The 27859-nt window shown below is 40.1% G+C and overlaps 1 protein-coding gene and 1 non-coding gene across 2 annotated transcripts in view; one reads left to right on the top strand and one right to left on the bottom strand.

The window, feature by feature from the left end:
* Positions 1-211: 211 nt before the first annotated feature.
* Positions 212-284, bottom strand: trnar-ccg (transfer RNA arginine (anticodon CCG)). Its single transcript has one exon. It is a non-coding gene; the product is annotated as a tRNA-Arg (tRNA).
* A 3651-nt stretch (positions 285-3935) lies between these two features.
* Positions 3936-27859, top strand: part of anapc1 (anaphase promoting complex subunit 1) — a gene marked incomplete at its 3' end in the record, with an annotated part of 42407 nt that continues 18483 nt past the window's right edge. Inside the window, exons 1-17 of the mRNA XM_071545092.1 lie at positions 3936-4024; positions 5232-5471; positions 6315-6479; positions 9160-9202; positions 9707-9807; positions 12056-12138; positions 12499-12572; positions 12790-12935; positions 13576-13736; positions 14539-14670; positions 17377-17595; positions 18382-18477; positions 19069-19159; positions 21771-21836; positions 22820-22957; positions 24145-24288; positions 26883-26943. Coding sequence (XP_071401193.1) covers positions 5256-5471; positions 6315-6479; positions 9160-9202; positions 9707-9807; positions 12056-12138; positions 12499-12572; positions 12790-12935; positions 13576-13736; positions 14539-14670; positions 17377-17595; positions 18382-18477; positions 19069-19159; positions 21771-21836; positions 22820-22957; positions 24145-24288; positions 26883-26943 — 1936 coding nt within the window. The remainder of the gene's footprint in view (positions 4025-5231; positions 5472-6314; positions 6480-9159; positions 9203-9706; positions 9808-12055; positions 12139-12498; positions 12573-12789; positions 12936-13575; positions 13737-14538; positions 14671-17376; positions 17596-18381; positions 18478-19068; positions 19160-21770; positions 21837-22819; positions 22958-24144; positions 24289-26882; positions 26944-27859) is intronic.

Genomic DNA, 27859 nt, shown 5'->3' with positions numbered 1-27859 from the left:
CTCTTTTTAAAGATTCTTTTTTGGGCATTTTTGCCTCTATTTCAGAGGTGAAAGTAGAGAGAGAGAGGAAACACTGGGAAAGAAATGCAACAAAGGTCCTGGGTAGGATTTGAACCTGGGATGTTGTTGTTTGCAATTAAACACCTTGGACCACTGAGACTCCAGGACATCCCTATAAGCCTCTGTCAAGACAAGTGTCTCTGTAAGAACACGACCCAGATGGGACTCGAACCCATAATCCCCAGCTCCGGAGGCTGATGCCTTATCCATTAGGCCACTGGGCCAGACACAGAGAACTGTGGAAAGGTTGCTGGGTCCCAGTTACTGTTGAAGCTTTCCTGAGCCAAAGAAGCTGCTTCTTCTTCTTCTTCTTTTTCTTTTTCTTTTTCTTTTTCTTTTTCTTTTTCTTCTTCTTCTTCTTCTTCTTCCTTGGAGTTTTTCGGCAGTTAGCCGACTACTGGATTGTATAAAAACTGGTCTATTTCCTTCGCCATCTTTAGCAAAGGCATCTAATCACCATGTACAGAAAACTAGTAAATAATAGCAAAAATACTGCGATTCAGTGCAATAGGCAGTGATATATCCTCTGTGCAATAATCCTCAAGAACTATGTGGTACTTTTTATTGGCACCTTTTATTTATTTATTTATGTGATTCTTTGCTTTTAAGTAATTTTGGTTTTTAACCCTGTGCATGCTGCATTACCTTATTTTATTGTGTATTGTCTCTAATCTATAGTTATATGTTAATACAGATTGTGTGAGCTACTGGACACCTTAATTTCCCCAAGGGGATGAATCTATCTATCTATCTATCTATCTATCTATCTTGAAGTTGTATCTGTTCTTGTAAAAACAAACCATACATGTACATATACAGTAGCTTTTGGTCAAAGTTAGACATCAAATCCCTTTTTTTCCCAGACTATTTTCACAAGATACTCAGCACGCAGAATAGTTACATTGATAAGAATCACTTGTTATAAAGGCAGGTGTTTCTCACAAAACATTTCCCAATGCCAAAACCAAATTCCAAAATCAAAGTGGCGTGCTGCGATCTCTGCAGGAGAGAGGCAGCTGGAAAGAGCCGATGTCACCCGGAGTCACAGAAATGATTTGAAACACAGAGGCGCTTAACAGAGGAGGGAGCAAAGGAACAGGTGTGAGTCAGAGAGGGAGCGATGCCAAACGCAATATTAGAAAATAATCAAGTTTTATCAAGTTGTGAAGATGTGAAGACTCACTCTTTTCCTTCTTTTGTCAGAGTCTTTAACTTTTTCTTTTAGCCTTTTTTAACACTTCCAACTAGAAATGTTCTCTCTCTCTCTCTCTCTTTCTCTGCCTCTTTCTCTCTCTGTCTCGGTTACACACACACACACACACATACAGACACAGACACAGACACAGACACACACACAGACACAGACACACACACACACACACACACACTACCTGGGGAGATACACTCATATTGTCTGGGAGTCCTAACTCACTCAGATCACACAATGTGGCGTGACATCCATCACATCCATCTGCCCCCGTACCACCCCCACTCCTGCATTTCACTCAGATATGATTTTTCATGACCAAATTTATTTTTATTTGATTTTTAGATAAGGATTGAGACACGATGGACCAAGAAAAACACGTTTAAATTAAAGTTTTAACTAACAAAATTCAGTAACGAATCACTGTAACACACGCACAGCAGCTGTGACCTTGTGTATTACAGTAAAATACCTGATGTGCGTATTTTTTCTCTTTTAAATCTTTTTTTGTAGGACATTATGTATAAATTATGTATACATTATGTATAAGTGGACACTTCATCCTGACACCACAGGTTCCCTCTAGAGAATAGATATCTGTTAGATTTCGGAACACCTTCCTGCATAAATTTGCATATTAATGAGGAAAAAATGATTTTCTTACTATAAAACTGCTGTAACTCCTTACACCTTTCAGATATGCAGTTAGTTTTAACATCACCCATGTGCTATGTGAAGACAAGTGTGTTGACATATGCTAATTAATGCATTAATTAACTTGTTGTTGTCCGACTCATCATCACTGTTTTCAATTTTGCTGATTTATGTAATATGCTTGTGTCATAATTTTATTGTCTTCATTATTTATTATCATTATCATTGATATTAATATTATTAGGTAATATTATTATTAGTTTGTACTAATTGTTTTATATATTTTTTTATCTGTTTTAAAGTGTCTTTGAGAATCATGTAAAGTGCTTTATAAGTAAAATGTATTATTATACATTTGTATTATATGTGTATTTATAGATTTAGCTTGACTTGAAAAAAAACCCCGCTCATCCTATATCATCTTGGAGATTCACTGCTTTTTGTTTGTTTAGCATAATGTGGTTTTGGGTGTTAATGATGGGTTTGATACAGGAAAAGACAAACAGGGTTGAACTTTCCCACCAGGCTTCTCTGTTCCTCCGTCTGTCACTCGTCAACTTGACCTTTACACTTTGTGCTGCACACGCTCAGTAGAGTGTTTGAAGTGATGAAACAAAATCTGTGACATTCTACCAATAGTAAACTAAACATTCACGTAAGACAAATGTAATGCAAATATAAATCTCATGAAAATAAATCTATGTATGTGTGTCTGTAAAACAGACTGCTGCCTGAGTCTGAGTCTTGGGATGTGACTTTGAACAGACTCTGTTAATTAGAGAATATCAAATAAAGTCACCACTTCCACAAGTAAATATCATCTTATTTACTCTTAATTGGGGTGATAACAGTTCTGACTGCAGCCACTCATTAATGACTTCCACTCTTAACCGGCATCACAACCCTGTGGCAGAATGACAGCACCGGTTCTCATACTGAAAATCAAGTAAACTTCACTCTTTCACTTAAAATCTGTATTTGTTTTGTATTTAGCCTCCTTACACATCAGGAGTTACGTGTTGTTGATTGCTTATTTCTTTTATTTCTTATTGTAACTTATTGAATTTAATTTAATCTTAGAATCAAATTCACCGGACAGAGAGAAAGACAAAACTAACAGCTACCTGTGTCATATGAGAAGACATTTTATTACTGTAACATAAGAGCAGAAGGGATTATGGTATGTAGGTGGGGCTTTTTTTTAAAATTCCAATATTTTACAGAAGCAATGTTGCAAGAATCAAATCTGTTGGAATTGGGCCCACTAAGAAAATGTATTCTCCAATGTAGGCTGAGGAGAAAGGTTCATCCATGAATGCATGGTAAGACTACATAGACCTAACTGTGTAGCCTATGTCAGTGGTTCTCAACGTGGGGTCTGGGGACCACCAGGGGTCCTTGAGGGTGTTCCAGGGGGTCCCCAGCACATTGATGAATTAGTAAACTTCAGCATTATTTCATTTACATTAAGTTAACACAATTAGAGAATGTAGAAGAATGACTGTTTTGATCATAGTTTCTCTGTTATCTCTCTACCTACAATAGAGGCAGTCATGGAATTCTGGACAAAATCATATCTAACAATACAAATATTCTCAGATTTGGGTCTAAGAGACAAACTCTCATCAAATGGGGGTCCGTGGCTTTAATATGGACTAAATTAGGGGTCCTTGATATGAAAAATGTTGAGAATCACTGGCCTATGTTATGATAGGGCCACTTCATCAAGAGCAGATGTCCATTTTTGATGATGGAGCAGCAAAAAAATGTCCCTCGCTCCCTGGTGGATTGGTAGTGAGGGAGAGGAGGAAAGGAGCAGTAGTGAGAAAGCTTCAATATCACCAAGTGATGACATTGATGTTTTCCTCAGCATCCCTCCCCTCCTTCTCACCACTGATTGGCTGACGCAGAGAGGAAGAGGATGTCGGGACAGCAAAGATGTCCGCGCACATTTGAAAAGCTGCTGTAGCAAAATTCTCACTTTGGGAGCTTATCCAAGTTGTTTTTATGTTGGCATTGGTGACTACGCGGTGCTCAAGCAAGATCCATACGAAGAAAAGACGAGGACTCCGCGACAAGAGCCAGAATATTCCTTATTATCAGGTTGGCGGACAGGTGTCTCCTTTCCTGCACACAGCTAAAGCTAACATTAGCTAGCAGCTAGCTAGCTAGGCATTGAACGTAACGTTAATCTGCCGTTAGCATGCTATGGCTAAGCAGTACTTGAAGATAGCTAGTCCCCACGTAACATAGGGCAGCCCAAACTAACATTAGCTAATGCTACTTGTCAGAATGTGTATTATATGCAGCAACATTAGCCATCACATACAGAGGTTTGTTTTGGGGTCATTATTGAGTTGTTGAGCTGCACTGCTAGCTGCTAGCACGTAACGTTAGTAACAGTTTAGTTAGTTACTAGTAGCAAGTAATAGTATGTAGGCATATTGTTGAATAAAGTGCTGTTTGGTCGATCACTTATATGCCGAATTTGACAGTGGCTCCTAACGATTCGTAAAATGTCATAAGTTTATTCTACGAAGGATTTGTCGTTTACCGATAAGCAAAGACGCATTAAATTACCTGATTTTTAATAGACTTTGAGTTCTCTCCATACTAGAGAGAACTAGAGCGGAAAACTACAGACAGTTAATTAACGTGACTAGTTAATAACTGTCTTTACAGTTAATTCTGTTATTAAAAATCAAACTTACTGCTATTAGAATGGGAGGGGCAGCATTTTCACGCACAAATAACTTTCAACTTTCTCTCAAACATATTTTATAGACGCACATTAGGCCCCCCGTTCCCCCGGACCCCCTTTTGACAAGATGTTGTGCTAGGACCCCAAACATACCTGGAAAGAAAAGTGTGGAAAGATTCTAGTTGTCCAACTGTCTACCCTGTACATCGGGAGAGTAGTGGAGAGAGTGAAACCAACTATATGATCAACATCTCTCATTGGGTTGTTTTCTGGTGAATTAAATTATAGTGAAATTAAACTATTCCTCATTTTGATGGGGAGCAGCTGGAGCTGCCTTAGGAACGCCTTGGTGCCCCTGAACCATTGAGTTAAACAGCTTCTAGCAATTGATTTTCTATTTTTATTACTATTTTATTATGGCACCTGTAGGTGAGATTGTACTCTATGAATGATTTGTCCTCTCTGACAGGGGACACTGATAGGCAGCTTCTGTCTGACTCAATTCTACTCTCATTCTCTTTCTGTCAGTTGCCTCCTTGATAACTCAAACTCACTGAAAAAGTTTCCTGCCTAATGTTAAATGTCTTTCTCTCCTCCCTCTTGTCCTAGAAATAATGCTGATATCTGGAACTCATGTCGGAAGTCGTGTATGAAGAGACAGCCACGATGATCGCCGCAGGGGAATTGCAGTCGTTTGTCCCGTTTGGCCGTGAGCACTGCAGGAACCATCCCAACGCCTTCAACCTGCAGCTCCGAGAGCTGCAGCCCGCCTCCGAGCTCTGGTCGTCAGATGGCGCCGCCGGCCTGGTGGGGTCGCTCCAGGAAGTCACTCTGCAGGAGAGAGAGAGGGTGAGAAGACAGGGGGTTACATACTGCTACTAGTACTACTACTGCTACTGCTACTACTACTGCTACTGCTACTACTACTGCTACTGCTACTACAACTGCTACTACTACTGCTACTGCTACTACTGCTGCTTTTACTACTGCTGCTACTACAACTACTACTTCCACTTGCTACCACTGCTACTAGTACTACTACTGCTACTAATACTGCTACTACTGCTACTACTGCCACTACTACTGCTGCTACTGCTACTACTGCTATTACTATTATTACTGCTACTACGACTACTGCTGCTATTGCTACTACTGCTACTAATACTACTACTGCTAGTATTACTACAACTACTACAACCGCTATTACTACTGTTACTACTACTGCTACTAATATTACCACTACCTCTATTGTTACTCCTACTACTGCTACTAGTGCTACCATTACTACTACTACTACCACTACTACCACTACTACTACTACCACTACCTCTACCACCACTACTGTTTCTACTACTACTACTGCCCCCACCACCACCACTACTACTAGTACTGCTGCTATTACTACCAGTCTACCACTACTAATACTACCACTACCACTACCACTGCTACTATTACTGCAACTGCTATTACTACTACTACTGTTGCTACTGCTACCGCTGCTACCATCACTACTACTGCTTCACTACTACTCCTACTGCTACTAGTACTACCAATGCTGCTACCACTACCACCACTACTACTTCTATTGCTACCACTAAGACTAGATAAAATAAGATGACACTTTAATGATCCCTGTGAGGAAATTGGGCAACATATTGGTATATTGTACATATTGTAATATTTGATTGACAGGAATGCTGGCAGCTGAGGAAGGGCTGCGTGGGAGTCGGGGAGGAGGAGGTGGAGTTTGAAGAGGAGCTGTACACAGCAGGAAACATGGTCGTCTGGAGCCAAGGCAGCCGCAACCAGGCCTCCAACGTGTACAAGGCCTTCACTGTGGACAGCCCAGTGCAACAGGTCAGGCCGCACCGCTAGCTGCCACATCGCCAGGCTGCTGCCTGAAGGCTGATTTATGATACTGTATTGATCCTGAAGGGAAATTCCCCGAAGCCCTGGAGCTGGTTGGGATTCAGTGTTTTGCTCAAGGACACTTCAGCAGGGCGGATGCTTACTGTCATACTGGTTTAAACCCAGACCTTCCAGTTAGGGCTGAACAATTAATTGAAATTTTATTGAAATCGCAATATGGCCTACTGAAATTTTCAAATCGCAGGAGGCACAATATTTGTTAAAGGTGAAATGTGTGTCAAAATACCATTTTAAAGTAAATATTGTCGTGCTGCAGAGATGTCCTGGCCTACACATCATATTCTACAGACTTAAGAAAACATCTTTGTTTGGTACAGATCCCCGCAAAAATCACACCATAATCATTTTAATACGTTTTTCAATGAAAAGGAGAATAATGATGTAAAAATGATCATTCCCTCTAATATCGCAAATCATATCGCAATTGCAATATCAGTCAAAATAATCGCAATTAGATATTTTTTCAAAATCGTTCAGCCCTACTTCCAGTTGAAGAATAGTCTCCTTACTCTCTATGCACCAATACCCTCCTGCTCCAATACAATACCGGTTGTGATACGACGAAACCAATACTTGTTACAAATCCTTAGTTTTTGCAATAGCCTTCTCAGTTAAATTAAAAAAGTAAATTTAGTTATGCATTACAATGTCAAATACTTTCTAACATTTATATGCCATATATTTCTCTAAATAGAATAAGTAATGTACATGCACATGATTTTGTTTTTTCAAAATCACATTGCTAAACACATAGTTAGTTTGCTGCACAGTTAATAAAAAAAAGTTGAAATTGCAATACTGTCTTCAGCAATTTCTGCTGCCTTATTGCCATCTGATTGTTAGCTGAGACATCACTAGTATGTCACCCAAAAGTTCAACTGTAGTCAGCACTTTTGTGCCAACAAACAAGGAAATGTGGTCAAAATCAACTGGTGACTGCTCTCATGGGTGGCTGGTTATGTGTTAGTACGGTCGGTGTAACTTTGATGTAATCCATTTTCACATCTGAATTACTTTCATGAACTTAGCAGCCGCTCGACAGCCCAGTGCACCAGGTGAAGGCCTTGTAACAGCATTCGGGACAGAAAACCAACTTTTTCATTTTTTACTTTTTTTTTTTTTTTTTCACGATGGCTGATGGGTTCCAAAATTCACCACCCACTTTCACTGTTTGACTCAGGCAGCAGGGTGGATACTCGAGTATCCACCCTGCTGAAGTGTCCTTGAGCAAGACACTGACCCTTGACCCTGACCTCTGACCTCTGTAGGGCTGCAACTAACGATTATTTTCATTGTCGATTCATCTGTCGATTATTTTCTCGATTAATCGATTAGTTGTTTGGTCTATAACATGTCAGAAAATGGTGAAAAATGTGGATCAGTGTTTCCCAAAGCCCAAGATGACGTCCTCAAATGTCTTGTTTTGTCCACAACCCAAAGATATTCAGTTTACTGTCATAGAGGAGGAAAGAAACCAGAAAATATTCACATTTAAGAAGCTGGAATCAGAGAATTTTGACTTATTTTTCTTAAAAAATGACTCAAACCGATTAATCGATTATCAAAATAGTTGGCGATTAATTTAATAGTTGACAACTAATCGATTAATCGATTAATCGTTGCAGCTCTAGACCTCTGACCTGATATTTTTGTTGCTGTTGTTTTACCAGCCAGATATAATCATATAATATAGTGGGTGGTTACCTGCCAAAGTGGCTGGTGGAGTGCACACACTTACCAGCCACAGATACAATCTGCTAGCATTTGGCTGGTTGTCATTTCCTATCCTGAATCTATTTTTGACGCACTTCATTTTCATACTTAGATTGAAAATTTTACATGGTAATTCAGGTGCCAGTTACTTTTCACTTATCATCCTGGGAACCACAAAACCCATTCCAAACAAAAGATATTTGAGACATACATGTGTGTGAATGGGAGTATAAGATTTATTTTCGTATTTCCTATAAAATGGCTTTTTGGAAACCGTATCTTCATCTAATGGTGGTGTGTGAGTGTGAGAGACAGAGAGAGAGAGAGAGACAAGTGAGCAAGTGAGTGACTAAACAAGATAATGTGTGTTTGTGTGTTCCTTAGGGCTGCAACTAACTATTGTTTTCATTATTGATTAATGTATTGATTATTTTTGTTATTAATCATTTAGTCTATAAAATGTAAAAAATAATGACAAATGCTCATCACAAGTTACCAGAGCCCAGTGATCCACAGCCAAAAAAGTATTCATTTTATAATTACATAAATGGAGAAAAACAAGTAAATCTTAGCATTTATGAATTTTTACTTGATGTATTTTTACTTGATAAATGACTAAAACGATTAATCTATTATCAGAATTATAATCGATTAATTTTCTGTTGATCAATTAATCGACTAATTGTTTCAGAACTAGTGTTCCTAAAGCAGTATTTATCAAGCCATGTAAAATCTCTTAAGGGAACCAGCCTCCTAATAGCTTTTAACATTTTCTTAGCCAAGCACAATGTATATTCGTTATGATTGCTAGGAATTATGATGTTTGCTTTTCAGACAAAACATCTCAAGCAACTGAAAAGCTTGTGTCTAACCCTGTCTCTCCTTGTGTCTGCAGGCCCTGTGGTGTAACTTTGCTGTTCCTCAGAACAAGAAAGATGGTACGTGGCAGCTTTCAGAAACATTTGTTCTTTCATGTTCCCTACTGATTTACAGTGCAATTATTTATTTATTCATTTTCATCATTCTTACAGTACAGAGAAATAGAACTCAGGCTCCCATGTTCTCAGAAAGATATCCCTCTTTTAAAGTATAAGTGCGCTGTTCCAGTCGTAATGTTTCATTCAGAATTTTTTTGAACAAATTAAATGTTGGAGGTCTTTGTTGATTCCAGTTGAGCAAGATGCATTTCTTCGCTATATATGATATTATGGGAATCCTCTTAAGAGATATGGGGTCTAGTGTCCTGTCCAGATCTGTACCAAAGAGGTTCCTTATAGGTATAATGTCCAATGGAATTTCCAAAACCTTGACAGTCAGATCGTGTACCACTTTCCAAAAGTGTTTTAATTTTCTACATTCCCAGAAAACATGGATAATTGACCCTGTACATATTGATATGTGTGTGTGTGTGTTGTTGTCCTGATGGTGTTGTTGTCTTGCAGAGGAGGAGGAAGTGGAGCAGACGGTGTGTATCGTCCAGAGTAGCTGTGTCAACGTCCACAGTGTCACCGGGAAGGATTTCATCTCACCGCTGCCCTTCCAGGTGGGATGGGGGAGGCAGGGGTTTTACTGTTCGGATATACCTGTCTCATCCCCCTAAATCACAAATTGTGGCTGCAGCAGAGAGCCTCCCTTCCCCTCTAGTTTAGATGCTGTAGATTCTTACCTCTCGCTGCCTAGTGCAGCTTCAACAAGTCTATTTGTTGTTGTTGTGTGCACTGGGTTTACATGCACCAGGGTTCCTACGCAGGTCTGGAAAAGTATTAAAAATGAATTTGATCATTTCCAGGTCTTGAATAGTTTGGGAATTTGAAAAAATGTCTGGAAAAGTATGGAAAATGTTGCGGTTCAGGTCCGATACACACATAATTCTAGCTTTTATGTTGTTGTAGAGCCACTTTGAGTCCACAGGTTTTGTTGATGTGAAGAATAATGTTCAGATAGAGGGACGCTCTTATTACCCAGCCGCTGTCAGCATGCATTATATCAAATACCCACCAAAATCAAATCCAGTCAAGAACATAGGGTCTGGGAAAAATATGGAATTTTAAAATGGAAACCGTGTAGGAACCCTGCCAATCATCTCACATATTCTGATATTTGTCGCTGTGAAGAACAATCTTCATCTATACAGTGATATGACCTAGTTAGCAGGGGCAAGATGTCTGTCTGCGTAAATCATATTGAACACCAGACAAAATCTTCAAAACAAATCAAGGTCTGGAAAAAGTATGGAATTTTTTAATTGAAAGTGTGTAGGAACCCTGATGCACACAACACAGGCACATTTATATGAAGCGTTTAATTCCAAAATTCTGTGTATCCATTTTGGAAAGGTTTTTGCTACCTGAAATTTCTCAGGAAATATTTCACAATCAGAATCATATTAAGATGAGTTAGATGAGAAGAGTTTTAAAGATGTGCGTTCATGAGCTTCCAGGAAAGCGTCGACCTCTGGGGACATTTGTGTGTCGTGCCGTCTGACGTTCATGTCAGTAACTTAGTAATTTCCCCAGCTGGTTGTTTGCTACGTAAATGCTGAACTGTGTGTGTGTGTGTGTGTGTGTGTGTGTGTGTGTGTGCGTGTGCGTCAGTCAGTCTAGTGATATTCCCCAGGACCGGCCCATTGTCTCGCTAACCAATCATAATGGGAAATTTGGATCACTGACAGCTGACAGTGGGAATGAACCCCATCAATATCAGATGTTTGTATTTAAGTGTGTGTGTGAGAGAGAGATGTGTGTGCTTGTGTACTGACTGGACTAAATGTGTGCTTGGATATGTGTGTGTGTGTGTGTGTGTGTTTGTGCACATGTGAGCTCAGGATGTCTTTTGATAGTGTTAACATGTGTGTGTTTGTGTATATGTATATATTTTAGGAGTTTTGTGTGCGTCTGTGTGTGTGTATATGAGTATGTATTGGTCTCATTAGTCTGTTGCAGGGCAGCATGATGTAATTTAACCCAGGCATGTGTTTTAGCAGTGAGTTTAGGTGCACAGTGTGTATGTGCGGCTCGGAGTAAATCAGGTTTCGGTTCTGTGTTTGTTTTCCGCGTTGTGGAAGCCTGTGCAGTTAATGTTGAAAATGTAATCCCAGCACCATGTGAAGAATGAGATATTCACCTTTGGGAAACTTCGACACCTTCTCTTAATAAATTATTGGCAGCACAACGTTTAAACAAACAAGTAAGGAAGCAGCAGGGTGCTCTAGTGAGTAAGGAGATCGTTCTTCAGATGGAAAATCCGGGTTCAAACCCTCGTGACAGCAAGCCTCCGCCCTGCTGAAGTGTCCTAGAGCAACACACTCAATCCCTGTTCTGGAGCTGACCTTTGACCTCCCTGCGGAAAGGGCTGAAAAGAGCATTTCCCTGTGGGGATAAATAACGAATCGCAAATTACAGTGCATTTGACAGTGGGTAATTTAAGTCATCTTCATTTTAGAGATATTGGATGATGAATTTCAGGTAATTATGTTTTCCAAAGTGGATGCAGAGCATTTTGGAAATTAAATCCTAGTATGTGGTTACTGGAGACATGACAGGTCAAATTAAACAGATTTTTCTCATTTTAAATGTAATGTAATGACTCTAGCATAACAAGATGGCGTCTCAGTTAGGAATATTATAGAGGTTATAGACATTATAGAGATGCTATAACTCAAACCAAGATAAAGAATATGTGTATGGCATAGGTTATAGAAAACATTTTGTGTCTCCTTTTAATGGGAAATTTAAGGGAAACCTAAATCCAAATAGTCTAAAGATATTAACATGTTCTCTTTTCTCCTGCAGGTCTCTAATCTCTGGGCGACCAAGTTTGGACTTTTGTTAGAACGAAAAAACCCAGCTTCTGACGCACCGCTCAGCCCCCCGGGGTACACACACACACACACACACACACACACACACACACACACACACACACACACTCTCATGCCCAAGCACAAAACAATTGAAAAACATGAATGCATGCACAGATAGATCCAGACAGCCACACCTGCAAACACCCACGTGAACTCACAGTCACACACATCAAAGCACAAAGCAATTCAGAAACCTGCAAAATGCATTTATCACATTATCCTATCTACACATTTGAAGACAGTCTCAGACGCACACACACACACACACACACACACACACACACACACACACACACACACACACACACACACACACACCAACTATTGTTGTTCAGCAGGGTATTGAGCTGGGTTGTGTCTCTGCCTCTGTAGGGAGCCTCTGCCCACAGTGTTCAGCATGCTGCATCCTTTAGACGAGATTGCACCGGTAGTGTGTAAACCTGCAGGTGAGACACACACACACACACACACACACACACACACACACACACACACACACACACACACACACACACACACACAAATTGTAATGAATCTATCACCACATTTGAGTCTGTTGAAATGGCTTTTTGTAATTTCTAAATTTTACTTTACTGTCTTCTTATTGTATCTGTATCTTTGTGTGTGTTTGTGTGTGTGTGTGTGTGTGTGTGTGTGTTACAGGCCTGTTTGAAGGCTCCCGTGTGCAGTATGTGTCCGACAGCACCATGAAGATAGTGTTCAGCTGCTGTCAGCCCTCTATAGTCGTCTCCTACGACACTGTACAGGGAACACACTCCGTCTGGGCCCTGCGCAAAGTCACACACGATGTGAGTTACCAAGTGACCAAGTCAACTCTGCTCGAGTCCCAAGTCGGTCTCAAGTCTTGAGGCACGAGTCTCAAGTCAAGTCCCAAGTCTAAATGTAGATTACCAAGTCAAGTTCAAGTCAAATCCATGTCATTAATGTCAAGTCTCAAGTCTAAATGTAGAACAGCAAGTCAAGTCAGAACAAATCAAGAGTCCAGTATCAATTTAATATCTTAAAGAAAACTAAATATCTAGGACTTTTCAATGCAATATGGTTTTAATAGGATAAAAACTTGGTAAGAGCATCATGAGTTTGATTTCTATAATCAGTTTCAACTTCAATAAATTCAATCATTCCATACAAATTCAGAAAACAGAATTTAAATTCAGTCGTCTGCTGGAACAAATCTCATCACTTTCAATCGAAGTCATTTACACAAACACAAGATCTCAAGTCAAGACTTTAGAAACCTTTTCAAGTCATCAGAGTACAAGTCAGAGTCAAGTCCCAAGTCAGCAGAAGCCAAGTCAAGTCAAGTCTCAAGTCTTCTCTTCATGCATAAACTCAAGTCTCAAGCAATTAAAACAGACTCGAGTCAGATTCGAGTCCAAGTCATGACAGTGCACCTGGCCCTAACCTCCAGTGTCTCCCCTCCATCAGGAGCGCTCCACAGTCCTGCGGTGCCCGGTGGAGCCGGTCGGCACCCCGCTGGGTCTGATGGCTTCAGGCTTCCTGACCTCTCACCTCCGGAACGTCTCCCGCCTCGACTCCCCCGGCGGCGGCGGCGGAGGAGCCGGGCTCGGCCCCGGCACCGGCCCCAGGTAGGGACATGGTGAAAGTGTCGTCAATATAATTGACTTGTCAGATTCTTCAGATTCTTTGGGCTTCATATAGCCTGATATTCAGACTGAGTGGTCATTTCGTTCCCACTCCATTATTCAGCCTGAGATTTCCTCCTTGTTAGCCGTTTTCTCGATTAATCGATTAGTTGTTTGGTCTATAAAATGTCAGAAAATGGTGAAAAATGTTGATCAGTGTTTCCCAAAGCCCAAGATGACGTCCTCAAATGTCTTGTTTTGTCCACAACCCAAAGATATTCAGTTTACTGTCATAGAGGAGGAAAGAAACCAGAAAATATTCACATTTAAGAAGCTGGAATCAGAATTTTGACTTATTTTTCTTAAAAAATTACTCAAACCGATTAATTGATAATCAAAATAGTTGGCGATTAATTTAATAGTTGACAACTAATCGATTAATCGATTAATCGTTGCAGCTCTAGTGGGGGGGTTGATTTTCCCTGAACCAATCACCAGTGACTGACGTATCTGGCCACTCTGATGTTACTCAGTTTTACCACTAGATTTAGCAAAAGCACATCAGCCATAAGCACAGGAAAGCACAGGAATTAATGAATGGTGCAGTATCTTTGTACATCTTTAATTTAAGTGATTTGAGAACATGTGCAGCCAGGTTGACACTTGACTTCTCAACTGCTAGCATGAATTTTCTTTCATTTTGTTTCGTGTATCAGACGATTCAACATGAAAGTAGTTTACATTTGAAAGCATCTGTTACCGTGCTGCCTGCCTGTCTGACCCCTCCTTGGTTTTCTGCTCCTAGCTGCGGCGGCGGCGGCGGCTCTCCTCTGCACTACAGCGCTCTGCACGGCCACCAGGGCAGGATCATGACGTCATCGCCGGGGTTCCACTCCCGCGTTCACTCCCCCAGTATATCCAACATGGCCGCCCTCAGGTGAGTCCGAATTCAAATTGAAGAAACAAATTAACTTGAAGAATTTTTACGAAACTCAATTAATCTATGAAATATTAAGAAAATATCTGAAACTGATATCTGTAGGAAAGGACGGGTAATTAACTTTCTTGCCTGACGGCCACAGTGGACAGTTGATTCCTGTGTTCTCAAGCCTGGCACTGATTTACTAATTTTAAGGATAGAATAAGCTTCGCAGATAATGACTGGTTCAGGGTTTCCGTGCCGGTCCACATGTCCTGGAAGATTTCAATGTCCCGGACAAATGGGAGAAATTCCGGTCAAATATTATCTGTGTTTATTGAGCTTAAAGGCAGGCTATATAAAGAATGACATCATCAAGGCATGTAGATTTATAATATTTTTTATTGAAAAGTAGGCTACTGTTGCTTATACATTATATTCCAAATAAAATAAGTGAATAACTCACGTGCATAACGCTATCTCTCTCAAACACACACACACAACTTTACCATGCAAAATAGAAAAATAGGATCATCTACTATGAAAATTTGCACTTTACTTTGTTCCTGACATGTATTTTGTTGCCAAATAGCCATATGCTTTCACCATTATGCAATGCCAAATGCCAAAAACTACGTGTTCCTCTCACCATTACGCAATGCCAAATGCACAATGTACATGTCCCGTTAACCATGATAACACATTGATAATTGCTAAATACGCAACCGACACAGTAAATATGTAAAAAGCACAGCCCAGCAAAAAGTCATGAAAATAAACTGCAAAGGCATCCGACCTTCACCCGACACACACACACATCGCCCTTGATTGGTTAATACATTACGCTACATTCAAAACAATTTAGTAAATCCTCCCCAGTTGTGTCTCATGTCACTTAAATAAACTCACGTAGTGCAATATTTATTATTACTTTACTGAAAGAGACTCAAAGCTACTCATCGGGAGATAGACTGGGAGTAGAACTCAACCTGTTGCTGTAACTCAGTCTCAGTAAAACAAGGAGCACAATGTTCCAATAATTGTGCTTAGAGGGAATTATTTTCACCGGACATTATGACCGTAGAGATTTAAATATGTCAGACTTCAACAGATTTTACCGGTAAAAAAAATAAAATGGTAATTAAACTCTGGACTGGTTACATGCTAAAGTAGCTGGTACAGTAGACTGACTCACCAAAATTGACCAGCATTGGTCTGGTTGCTGCTAGTTGTTCCCTTCCCAGATTTTCTTTTTCTTCTGTGCTGACATTTAGTAAAGTTCCCTGTCCCTGTCTCATTTTCACCTCAAATATATTTACAACAAACGATTTAAAGCATCTTTTACTTGAAAATATAACTGCCGCACTGCTAAATTAGACTTTTACTTTATTAATTCATGCTCACGGTTTTAGACTCAATCTCAGCAGGCATAATTCACGGCACACTGGACACACTAGACAAAGCAAAAACATAATGTCATATATCAAAAACACTATAAAATCACTGTAAGAATACTGTAACAAAGTCATAAAAAGACCAATATTGCACATTTCCATATGTGGCCTATATTAATTTAAAATTGCACATTTGCCCCAGCATGCCCCAATTGTATCTGTAGTTAAAACGATGAAATCTTATCCATCCTTTTTTTGTTTGTATTTTTTGGCAGGAAGCCTCATTTGTCCCTGTAGTTTAAACCAGACTACCTCTTTAGAAATGTTCTTAGCTGACAAACAGCTGACAACATTCTCTAAAGGCTTCTGCATTTTTAAGGCACAGAAATTTGCTTTTGGTGTAGTCATGGAGAAGAAATGAAGTTTAAACTCAGGCTCAGGGTGGAAACCCTGTATATCATAGATTAGATGAAGGCATACATTCCAAAATGCTACATTTAGATGCTACATTTTTAGGGGAAAAAAATTCGATAGGTACCTCGATATTCACCCTTCAAGAGTGTAGATGTTTTCATCCTCAGATGTTTTAGTATTTGGTAGGAGAATGTCTTTAAATAGCAAATGACCAAAATTAGTTTTACTATAATGTCAGTGTTTTGTGAGGTAATTTCTCACTTTTTTTTGTGTACCGTATTTCCTCTAATAGTGGCCGGTAGTCAATTAAAAGCCGGGTCTCCGATAACGGCCGGGGCTGTGGTCGACACGAACAAATAAAGGCCGGCCCCAAATACAGGCCGGGGAAAAAACAAAGGAAACAAGCGTGAATTCGCCATAGCTGCGACCAAGTACACACACTGTATACTTTATAGGCCGCCAAAGGGCGGGGAAATTTTTGTGAACCAACCAACCGACCGACTGACCGAGCGACAGAGCGAGCTATAGAGCTGCTGGTCGCAGCTAAAAACAACGGTGGATACCGGTAAACTCCTGGTGCCTGGTGGAAGTCTCTGAAGCGTGCCGTCGTCGATTACCGTAATTATCAGTAATGCATTGCAGTAACAAAGAAAACGGATACCTAACGAACCCCAACAGAAGCAGATCATAAAACAAGGAGGCTTTGTACTAAAATATGAGCAAATATACTCAACAAACAGAGGGAATTAGAAATAAAGGCCTGTCTCTAATATAAGCCTGCTTCCAATAAAGGCCTGGGACCCCCTGCAGTTGAGGTAAATAAAGGCCCGGGCCAATATTAGAGGAAATACAGTATGTAATAAAACATGTGACACTTGTTCTCCCTTCTTTCTCCTCCTCTCTCTCTCCTCCCCAGCCGCTCCCATTCCCCAGGCATGGCGGCGCCGTCCTTCTCGGGCACGGCTCGTTTCAACGCGTCTTTCCACACTCCGTCCCCCAGGGGGCACCACAGCCTGCTGCCCTCTCCCAACAGCACCCACAACGAGTCGGTGCTGGTGCCGGAGATGGAGCCCATCGTCCCCGACCTGTGCATGGAGCAGCTGTGGAGCGAGACCGCCACCGCCGGCTCTCACAGGTAGCGACAGAGACACCCGGGGCTGAAGCTTAATGACAGGCAGACTCAGGTTCTGTTCAGTCCCACGCTGCGTTCATGGCCATGACATAGAGCTAGTTTATTTGAATGGGACCTCAGCTCTGTGCCCCCCCACACACACATATAGAGGAGTGAAGTGTCTTACCACTGACTGACTGACTGACTGACTGACTGACTGACTGCTGAAGACCACTGCTGTAGCGGTAGTGAAGTGGTCAAATCAATCAAACTGTTTGAAACTTTTGAAATGATTTGGCTGTCAATATGGCGATTTGTCATTTTTTCGATTAAATATGCAGCTCTAGTTATAATGGATTGCATGTATACAGATGGGATCTGTTCTAGCGTTAGATTTTTGGAAAAAACAAAATCAGGAGTTTTGTTTGATTCTTTTTAGACAAGTAGATGGCATATGTAAAAATTATCCAGAAAGTAATTTAACTTGCTGCATAATGAAATTCGCTTTCATTTAGCTGAGAAGGCTAGTGAGAAAAAGTATTGTCTTTAACAGTATTGCTTTTAAAGCATCAGATCTGGTGTATTGTATCGGGGCAGCAGGGTTGCACAGTGAGTAGGGAGGGTTCAAACCCCCATGACAGCAAGTGTCTATCCTGCTGACGTGCCTTTGAGCAAGACACCGAATCCCAACCAGGGATCAAGTGAGGATCACAGAACAATTCGCAACAGGACTTTTGACTGTTAGATATGTATGTATTTGTGTTATTTGGTTGTTTATACTAACCTGTGTTTGGTGTTTGGTGTGGGTAGGGAGATGAGCAGCCAGGCCTCTAAAGTGTTCCTGACCTCTGACCTCTGTGAGAACCACTACCTCTGCTTCCTGGTGGAGTCTCACCAACAGCTCAGGTCAACACACACACACACACACGTATCAGGGTATCAGTGGGTTTGAAAAAGTCTGGAAAAAGTCTTACATCCCGTTATTAGAGGTCTTATCTTCTTCACCATCTAATGACAGGTTTCTTTACGCTGCATGTCCACTCTTAGATTAATATAGAACAATTCATTTGCCGGTGTCCTTTTTCTTATTCTGCCCATTTATAATATCAGAACTTGCATTAGCTGTGTTCAGTCAGAAATAGGCTGGTTTTGACAGCTTTGCTTCTTTATTTTCGCTTTTCAATTGGTCTTAAATTAAATTCCAGGTAGCATTAAAAATGTCTTAAATTTGGCTTTCTGACACCTGCAGATACCCTGATATTTGCAAACATTGGTTCTCACTTTGTTTTCTTTCTGTCTCTCTTGTATACAGACAGACAAACATCCAAAAAACATAAAATATAATAAAATTTCATATAACTGCCAGTTTCCTCTTTTCTTCTTCTTCTTTATCACTTTTCAACTAGTATCTTTCTCTTTCTATCAGTTTCTGCCATCCTCTTCCTCACAGTCATTGTTTTCAGGTGTCTGTTAACATGTTTTTCTGTGCTTCCTCAGATGTGTTAAGTTCATCGAGAGCAACGATACTACTCAGCTCATCTTTGCCTCTGTCACGACCCTCCCTGCTAAAGACGCTGAGCCTCTGCAGGTAGATTAAAACAGTGAGGCATCATGGGATTGTCATGAGTAGGTGAAGGGTAGTGGAAATAAGTTTCATAATCAGTACACATGTGGTACTTTAGAGCAGTGATTTAGTCAGCATTAGGGCCACAGACCCCCATTTGATGAGATTTTGTCTCTTGGATCCAAATCTGAGAATATTTTTATTGTTAGATATGATTTTGTCAAGAATCCCATGACTGTCTGTGTTGTAGGTAGAGAGATAACAGAGAAACTATGATAAAAACAGTCATTCTTCTACATTCCCTAATTGTGTTAACTTCTTGTAAATTAAATAATGCTGAAGTTTAACAATTCATCAATTTGCTGGGGACCCCCTGGAGCCCCCTCAAGGACCCCTGGTGGTCCCCGGACCCCACATTGAGAACCACTGCTTTAGATAGTTAATGGGAATGTACAGTTTATGCACAGGCCTGGAATGTATGGAAAATAAGTTTGATCATTTCCAGGTATGAAAAAGTTTTGGAATTACAAAAGAATAATAGTATGAAGTGTTGTTCAGTTCCAATACACATGACTACATTTTACAGGTCGTTGTTGTAGATCCTTTGGAATATTCATGGTGTGAAGAATAATCTTAAATTTTGTGGCGTAGCTGGCAATCATATTTCCAAGCCGCTACTAGCATAAATGATATTGAGCACTGACCACAACCTTTAACTCAAATCAAGAAATGAATGTCTGGAAAATTTTTATTATTAGTATTATTTTATACTCTGTAGATTTAATTCAGACGTCTGTAAACAGTCGTGAGGCAGGTAATTCTGGATTCCACCTGACATGAGATGCTGAGCAAGTTAAAAACGCTGCCAAATTGAGTGTACAATTAGTAAAACATGTTGTGTTTGGGTTAGAGCTGGGCGATATGGACAAAATCAAATATCACAATATTTTTGACCAAATACCTCGGTATCGATATTGCGACAATATTGAAGGGATGACTATTGGTGCTTTCACAAAATATTTACACAATGAGATTTTTGATAAATAATCATCAGTAATGTGCATATAATGACTAAGTGGGTAAAGGCAAATAATAGAACAGCTAGAACAGTCTGGTAAGTTCAGAAAATGACATCACTTTACTGTAATGCAGCCTTTAAAACCAGGAAAAGACACTTATGCCATATCACGATATTACGATATCCAAAATCTAAGACGATATCTAGTGTCATATCATGATATCGATATAATATTGATATATTACCCAGCCCTAGTTTGGGGCTACAAGCAAAACCCAGCAAGCATTTGATGGAAAGTGATGTGCAGGAGGTGGTGAAGTCCAACTCCAATATAAATGGGCAGTGTAAAATGTTCACAGTGTATTATAGCATGCTAAAAGTTCATATTATAACAGCTTTGGAAACTGTTTTGAACTGATATCAGAAAGAAATGAGGGTCCTGATTTGACAAAGCGATGCAGGAAGCAGCTGTGGACGACTACGGCCATCGTCTCAACTTTATTTCTTTATTCTTTATTTTCTTTATTTCTTCTTCTTGTTATATTTACTCAGGCTGTCAGTGTTGGAGCATGATGTGCATGACGTCGCTGCACTATAATTATAATTAGTTCTTTACTTGTTCTCATTACCTATAAATCCAACGTGTGTATTTTTAGTTGAGCTGCATCTCTGAGGGCCTCATTGAACAGCTTTCTTTACACCAGAAATCCTTACATGATTACAACAAATCTAGATGAAGGTTGTGTTATTGATTGATCTAGTTGTGAATTGTGAATAGTTGTGCCTATTTGGGAGGTAATTATTACAGGTTCATTTAATGTATGTTAATCATACTGCCCTATAGTAGGTATAGAGATAATCCCAGCTATGGCTCAGTTGGTAGAACAAGACATCAACTGCCAGGGTTAGAGGTTTGCTTGTGTTAAAATATGAAGTATCAACCAAATAATAGATATAGCTGTAGATGAAGCTGGATGGTTTCCAAAGATGACCCATCAAAACCTCCTTAAAATCTGAAATTTTACAAAAATTGATTGAACTATTAAGGGAAAGGTATTTCGAGCAGCTTCTTAAATAAAGTATTGTGGCGCTGTGCAGAATAACCCAAGGCCTTCACATCAAGTTGCATATCAGAGAAAAACTGAGGACAGTCCAAGAGTTCGCATCTCATTTCTTCAGACTGTTTTTTTCAGCGCTGAATAAATTGGGTACAAACGCTGTGTCCAACTGAAACATTCTTACTGTGATTGCAATATTCAGCAAAAAAGATTGAAATATTATTTTTCTCTCTATCATGCAGCCCTACTTTCTATTATTTACTTGTATTTAGTATTTAGTTGATGCGCTTATCCTTACAGTGAATGCAGCTGTCGAATAAGCTTCAATTCCTATTTTGCCAATATCAGGAATATTAGGAATATTAAGGAAAGGGTAGTCAGGAGTACCAGGGACAAAACAACAGTGTCTTGACAATAGATGTAAAAAAATATTCCTGTGTTTGTAGAATCATGTAGAAAAGAAGTGCTACTGTAAGTAAAGAAATAAGAGCCAGAGAGAAAAGTTTTTTTTTTTGGGTATCTATCTTGTTTCTGACTGTAAAATTCCTCTGCTCCTCAGAATATAGATGCCATGCTGGTTCTGGAGGCCAGTGGCAGTCTGGTTCTCTACACAGGAGTCACCCGGGTAAGGATGGACTCACACCACCAAGACTTAAACACCTCATGAAATGGCATCGTTACTTCCTGGATTTGATGTGTTTCCTTATTGAAACAGGATACTGGGGCGGGACATAACGAACTGAGGGATCATTCAAAAGTCCAAACCAATGGAATATGAGTCAGGGAAAGAGAAAGAGAGAAAGACCGTTTCATTTGATGGGAGGGGTGCGGAGAGGCTGGATTGTTCAAAAATCTGGTGGTTTTATTGGTTAGAAATTCATATTAACGCCTACTAGTGCAGCATGAGGTCACCATGAAAGATACTCTGTTTTCCAGGAAGTAAAAGTAATGGGAGTTCATTTCATGGGGACTTTAAGACACATTTAGCTCCAGACTTTACCCACTCAGTCCAACACAGCAGCATTTATGATTGACTGAATTCATTCGATAAACAGCATGCTTAACAATATCAGTAAATCAAAGTTTCTGCCATTGCCAGAAGCTCTGGCTTTCTCTGAAAGCTTTAGCTCCGTTTGCTCTGGAAGAACAGCGCCCTCTACCTGTTTTGTGCCGTAAAGCGATCCAGCAGATTTCCATCCAGATCCACCAGGTGGAGAAACAATGGAGGATGCAGAGTAGAGGCTGATAGAGGCTGACAGGCTGAACCACTAATGGTCTTGTTTGATTACAGTAATTATACTAATGTCCCACGCTAAAATGCGACATGTAGCACCTTTCAATTGCAGCCAATTATGTGCTTTGCATAATTATTGTCACTTTTTTCAAATGGGGATTATCTAATTGAACTCGTCAAACACACATATAGCAGGCTACTGTATGTGCATGCAGGCAACCTGGGAATACAGTATGTTTGAAGTAGTTATACTGAATACGACGGTTTATTTTGTGTTTATCTTTTATGGTCTATGGTTTCTGATCACATTCCTGGTTATTGGAGTGATTTCCAGGGTGATAAGACATGTGATTCCCGTCTCGGTGTCCTTCCAGGTGAGCAAGGTGTTTGTCCCAGGCCTGCTGTCGCCCACCTTCAGCCTGTCCACCCACCCCATCCACCTCAGCACCCCGGTGGAGAGCGTCAGCACACCAACCAACGCCGCCAGCAGGCACATCCACAGACTGGATGAGGTACCGCCCTGTCTTAAAATACTATTCTGTATCCGTTTGTATTGCTGTTGAGCCCTCACTGCTGGGTGTGACTGAAAAATAGGCAACACAACATTTGCAGGAGGGTTTGAAGGCTGATACAGATATTTTTGGGATTGAAGCAATTCCGTTTGGGGTTAGGATAATATGGGTGCTTTTATTTAAATTTGTGCCAGTCATCTAGATTGCTTCTCTCCATTCCTGCTGGTTTCTGCACAGTCAGCATAGTTGCAAATATCAGCGCTCGTTTTCCTCCTTCGGAAGAAGACATTTGCTGCTGTTCATTCTTGTCCGGTATGAAAAACAACTTTCTCAGAGCGAGACAATCCATCACAGGAAACATGAAGCCCTCATTTGGTTTGAGCAGGCCGTCTTTGTTGGCTGGGACAGCAGTTTATTTCTAGCAAGGTTTGACACTGTAAAGTTTGTATTTTAAAAATGATGAAAAACGAGTAAATGTAAAAAATCTAATTCCATACAGCATGCATTGCAAAATGACTGGGGGAAATGTAGACTAGATGTAGACAGAAGTAAATGGGCTGTAACTCTACATGACACTGGTATTCTCCTCTTCCCATAGACAACCAGTGTAGTGTTGATCAATTACAGAATAAAAATGTAATAAAACAAACTGCATCATATGCATCATATCGGACTGGCCGATATCTTAATTTTAATAAAAGATATATTGGTCAACATGAATTTGCATGCTGAGACAATGTATCCCCTCCACTGGCTTTGCTAACATAGTGATTTATTGGACTGAAGAAATTCTTTGGCTCTGAAATTTATTGTAAGAGCAATATGTATATAGCAATATAGCAATATATTACAATATGTGATAGTTAAACGTGAGTTTTACATGGATCTTGATGCTAGAAAAGGTTTTTTTAAATGTGTAATGTTTATAAAAACCGGAGTAACAGACCTATATTTTGAGTTGTGATGGCTTGAGAAAGTTTGAGAATGCCTTTTTTATATATATGAGATGAGTCAAATGGCCAAAGAAAATGTGAATATGGCCACCATTTAGCTGGTTAAATAAATGGCAGATATATTTGTGTCTTTGACTAATCTCTCTCTTACTCTCCATCTCTTTCTGTCTTCCTTCTCTCTCACTTTCCCTCCTCCCTTCCTTCCCTCCCTCCCTCCTTCCCTCCGTTCCCCAGGCTGCGATGCCTTCTCCAGTGTCGGAGCTGAGGGGTCTAAACACTAAACACCATGAAACTTCCTTTTTGGAGGACTACACCTTCCAGCAGGCCACGCCCTACATCCACGCCCTGCGGGACCCCGTCTGCAACCGGGTCACTCTGGTAGGTTGGGGTGTGTGTGGGTGTGTGTGTGGGTGTGTGTGTGTGTGGGTGTGTGTGGGTGTGTGTGTTCAGGAGGGAAAACAGCTGCCTTTTTTGTCTACCGGCCACAGCAGCTGGTAAATGCCCAAATTTCGCTTTCCCCTTTCACTATTTTACCAGCCAAATAGAATACAGCCTCCAAAAAATAGAAAATGTTCCAGCATTCTGTTGGTGTCTGGTTGTACACATGTTGCCAACAACACCTGGAGGGTCTGTTCAGTCAGTGACGTGTGTGTGTGTGTGTGTGTGTGTGTGTGTGTGTGATTCATGTTCATTAATATTTGTGAATGGGGGGCACAGGGGAGTGAATGTTTCTGACTGTGTGACTTTGTGTGTGTGTGTGTGTGTGTCTGCCTCCTGGGTCAGTCCTGTCAAACTTAGTATTAACAGCCTCTTCAGCCCTGGGACATACACACACACACACACGCACACACACACACACACACACAAACAGATCCCTGTGTCAAAGTGCCAAACAGTGTCTGCAGGCTGCTGTTTTGACACACTGCCTCTGTTCATGGATTTGCCCTCTGACCCCTAGATGCGTCTCCTCGGAGGCTAACGGTTTCAAAGCACCAGTCACTCTCAGTGTGTTGTCGGGTCGATGCTATATTTTCTAATCAGAGTTTCTCTCTAATCGCTCAGCAGTTCTGTGAAACTAGGGCTGAACGATTTTCAAAAAATACCTAATTGCGATTATTTTGACTGATATTGCAGTTGCGATATCATTTGCAATATTAGAGGGAATGATCACTTTTACATCATTATTCTCATTTTCATTGAAAAACGTATTAAATTCATTGCGGGGATCTGTACCAAACAAAGATGTTTTCTGTCTGTCTGTAGAGTATGATGTGTAGGCCAGGACATCTCTGCAGCACCACAATATTTAATTTAAAATGGTATTTTGACACATTTCGCCTTTAACAAATTTTGCGCCTCCTGCGATTTGAAAATTGCAGTTGGCCATATTGTAGGGCTGTGCAAAAAAATCGATACAGCTGAGTATTGCAATATTTTTTTTCCATGATACTGTATCGATTTTCCAGCCCCTTGTATCGATACATTAAAAAAAAAGTATTCATGTTTTAAACAGATTTAAAATGTCCTTAAATTTCCCCCAAATCCCTTTGAATTAAATAGCTTTGACTCAATTTGTCCGCTGAGTTATCAATATAATGTGATGTACATATTAGACTACCCAGGTGGTACACAGCAAGTTGTATTTTCAGCTCTATTTTTAAATTTTCAGTAAATTATGTAGAGTATTCCAATGTATCGCAATATGTATCGTATCGCAATGTATCATGATACGTATCGGCCTTACCATATTGCGATTTCGATAAAATTTAGATTAATTGTTCAGCCCTATGTGAAACCACAGCAAGAACACCACTCCTTCCAGAGGAAATGTGAAATTAAAATGTCTAATTTTGTCTAATTTTCCTCTAAAACCCAGCAAAAGGTAGTCTTGATGATCTTGACGATTCAATATGCGATACGGGGTTCAAGATTCAATACAACCAGGATACGATGTGATAAATAAAAGTTCGGTGACAACAAAGTCTGACTGTGCAGAATTCTGTTTATTTCTGAGCCACAAATCTTTCTAGCGATGGCGTTGGTGTACTAGAATGTAAACAACAATTTAAAAATTTCATTACAGTGACAATAATATAATTTGTATGGAGAGCTGGTGAAACTGTGATGGTCAAGTGTCTCATTTGTGATTACTACAGCAGAATAACATGGAGCTGATATCACCGTTCATTTTTCTGTCACATTTTTGTAATGCGATATATTGTATTTCGATATGTAGTCCCATCCCTAATGATAATGTAAGATGGCACTGTTATACACTGGACCTTTTATATGTTGGAGATATTGAATATTGATGAACTTGAAATAATGATTTTTAATATAATGAATATTGAGGTATCCAGCCTGACTTTACTTTAGCACCACAGTTCCCATGGTGTTATCTAGTACTTTCATAATAGGTATTAGCAAGGTGCAAATGTTTCCAAAGTATTACATAGTAATTATTGAGTAAATAATTGCACAACTTACTACATTAATGTAGAACTGTTATGCTAATAATTACTCGTTGTCACCACAAATTGCTGGCATTTATTTGAGAAAGTACACATTATAATTACAAATAGTTACTCGTTATTATCAGAAATTACCAGTTACTTTCTGATAATTTTTATGTAAATTACACAGTAATTACCTTGTAATATGTGTACTGTATTGTAAAGTGCTACCAATGGATGTATAGTGTTTTGTCAACTCATGAAATACACTGCAAACATAACTGGGAACAAAATGGGTCCAGATGTGGAATTAAAAATTATTTCCCCCAACATCAATGCTACATAGAATTACAGAGGAGATTTTTATTTTTATTTTTTCTGCTGCACATCATTCAGTGGACTGTTACTGATTATTCAACACTGCTTCATAGACGGAGCTGATACAGTTGTTTTCTGTTGCTTTGAAAGTGAATTTGAAAGTAAACTGAATTTGACTTGGTGTTGAATCTGTTCTTCTAGGAGCTGAGCAGCGGGACGATGCTGAGGATCTCTGTCCCGGAGATCGCTACCTCAGAGCTGGGTAAGGTCAACACACACACACACACACACACACACACACACACACACACACACACACACACACACACACACACACACACACACACACACACACACACTCACACACAGAAATATTAGTAACCACAGATTTTATGGTCTGGGACTGTATCGTTTTCGGTTTGGTTCATGCGGACAGACACACAGATACACACACACACACATACACACACATACACACACACACACACACATATATACACACACAGCTGAGTCATACAGCAGTTAGGCTCTGGAAATTAGGTTTGAGTGCTGCCCTACGTTGTTACACAGTGACGTATACTCTTGATGCATTGAGGATGCCATTACACACACACAAACACACACACACACACTCTCACACACACACACACACACACACACACACACACACACACGCACGCACACCCTCCTACTGATGATGATTAAGCCACTACATCAGTAAAGTGTCCATGTCCAGAGCAGAATAGGATGCCCAAGCTCCGGCCTCGTTTCTTGTTTTTACCATCCTCTTTTATTTTCCTTTGTTTTTTTTTTTAATCTGTATTCATGTCCTTTGTTGTCTGTAAAGCACTTGGTGACGAACCTGTTGGTAGAAAATACTCTATAAATAAATCAGACTTAACTTAGATCTTTATCATCTCCCTAGTGAGCTTTGCGTTGCACATAAAGCTTGTAGGTTTCGTTTTTACACATGTAAATGATTAAATAGCGTGGGTTGAAGAGGGAGTAGAAGGCTGAAGTGCGCAGGTGAGATGAAAGCCCTGCTCACATGGGACTGGTATTGTGTGGGAACCTCAAGTAATTAATGAATTAACCCCCAACATCTGTGTTTTCCACGGGTTAATATGATCCACACCAGCTAGCGGCCAGCTATGCCAAGTGTTCTCTTGTCAGGTTTA

The sequence above is a fragment of the Centroberyx affinis genome, unplaced genomic scaffold (assembly GCF_046629955.1).
Source record: "Centroberyx affinis isolate AG114_WGS23_722 - 3 ecotype Tasmania unplaced genomic scaffold, CSIRO-AGI_Caff_v1 ptg004769l_1, whole genome shotgun sequence".
Classification (NCBI taxonomy): Eukaryota; Metazoa; Chordata; class Actinopteri; order Beryciformes; family Berycidae; genus Centroberyx; species Centroberyx affinis.
This window is presented reverse-complemented; position numbering and strand designations above follow the sequence as displayed.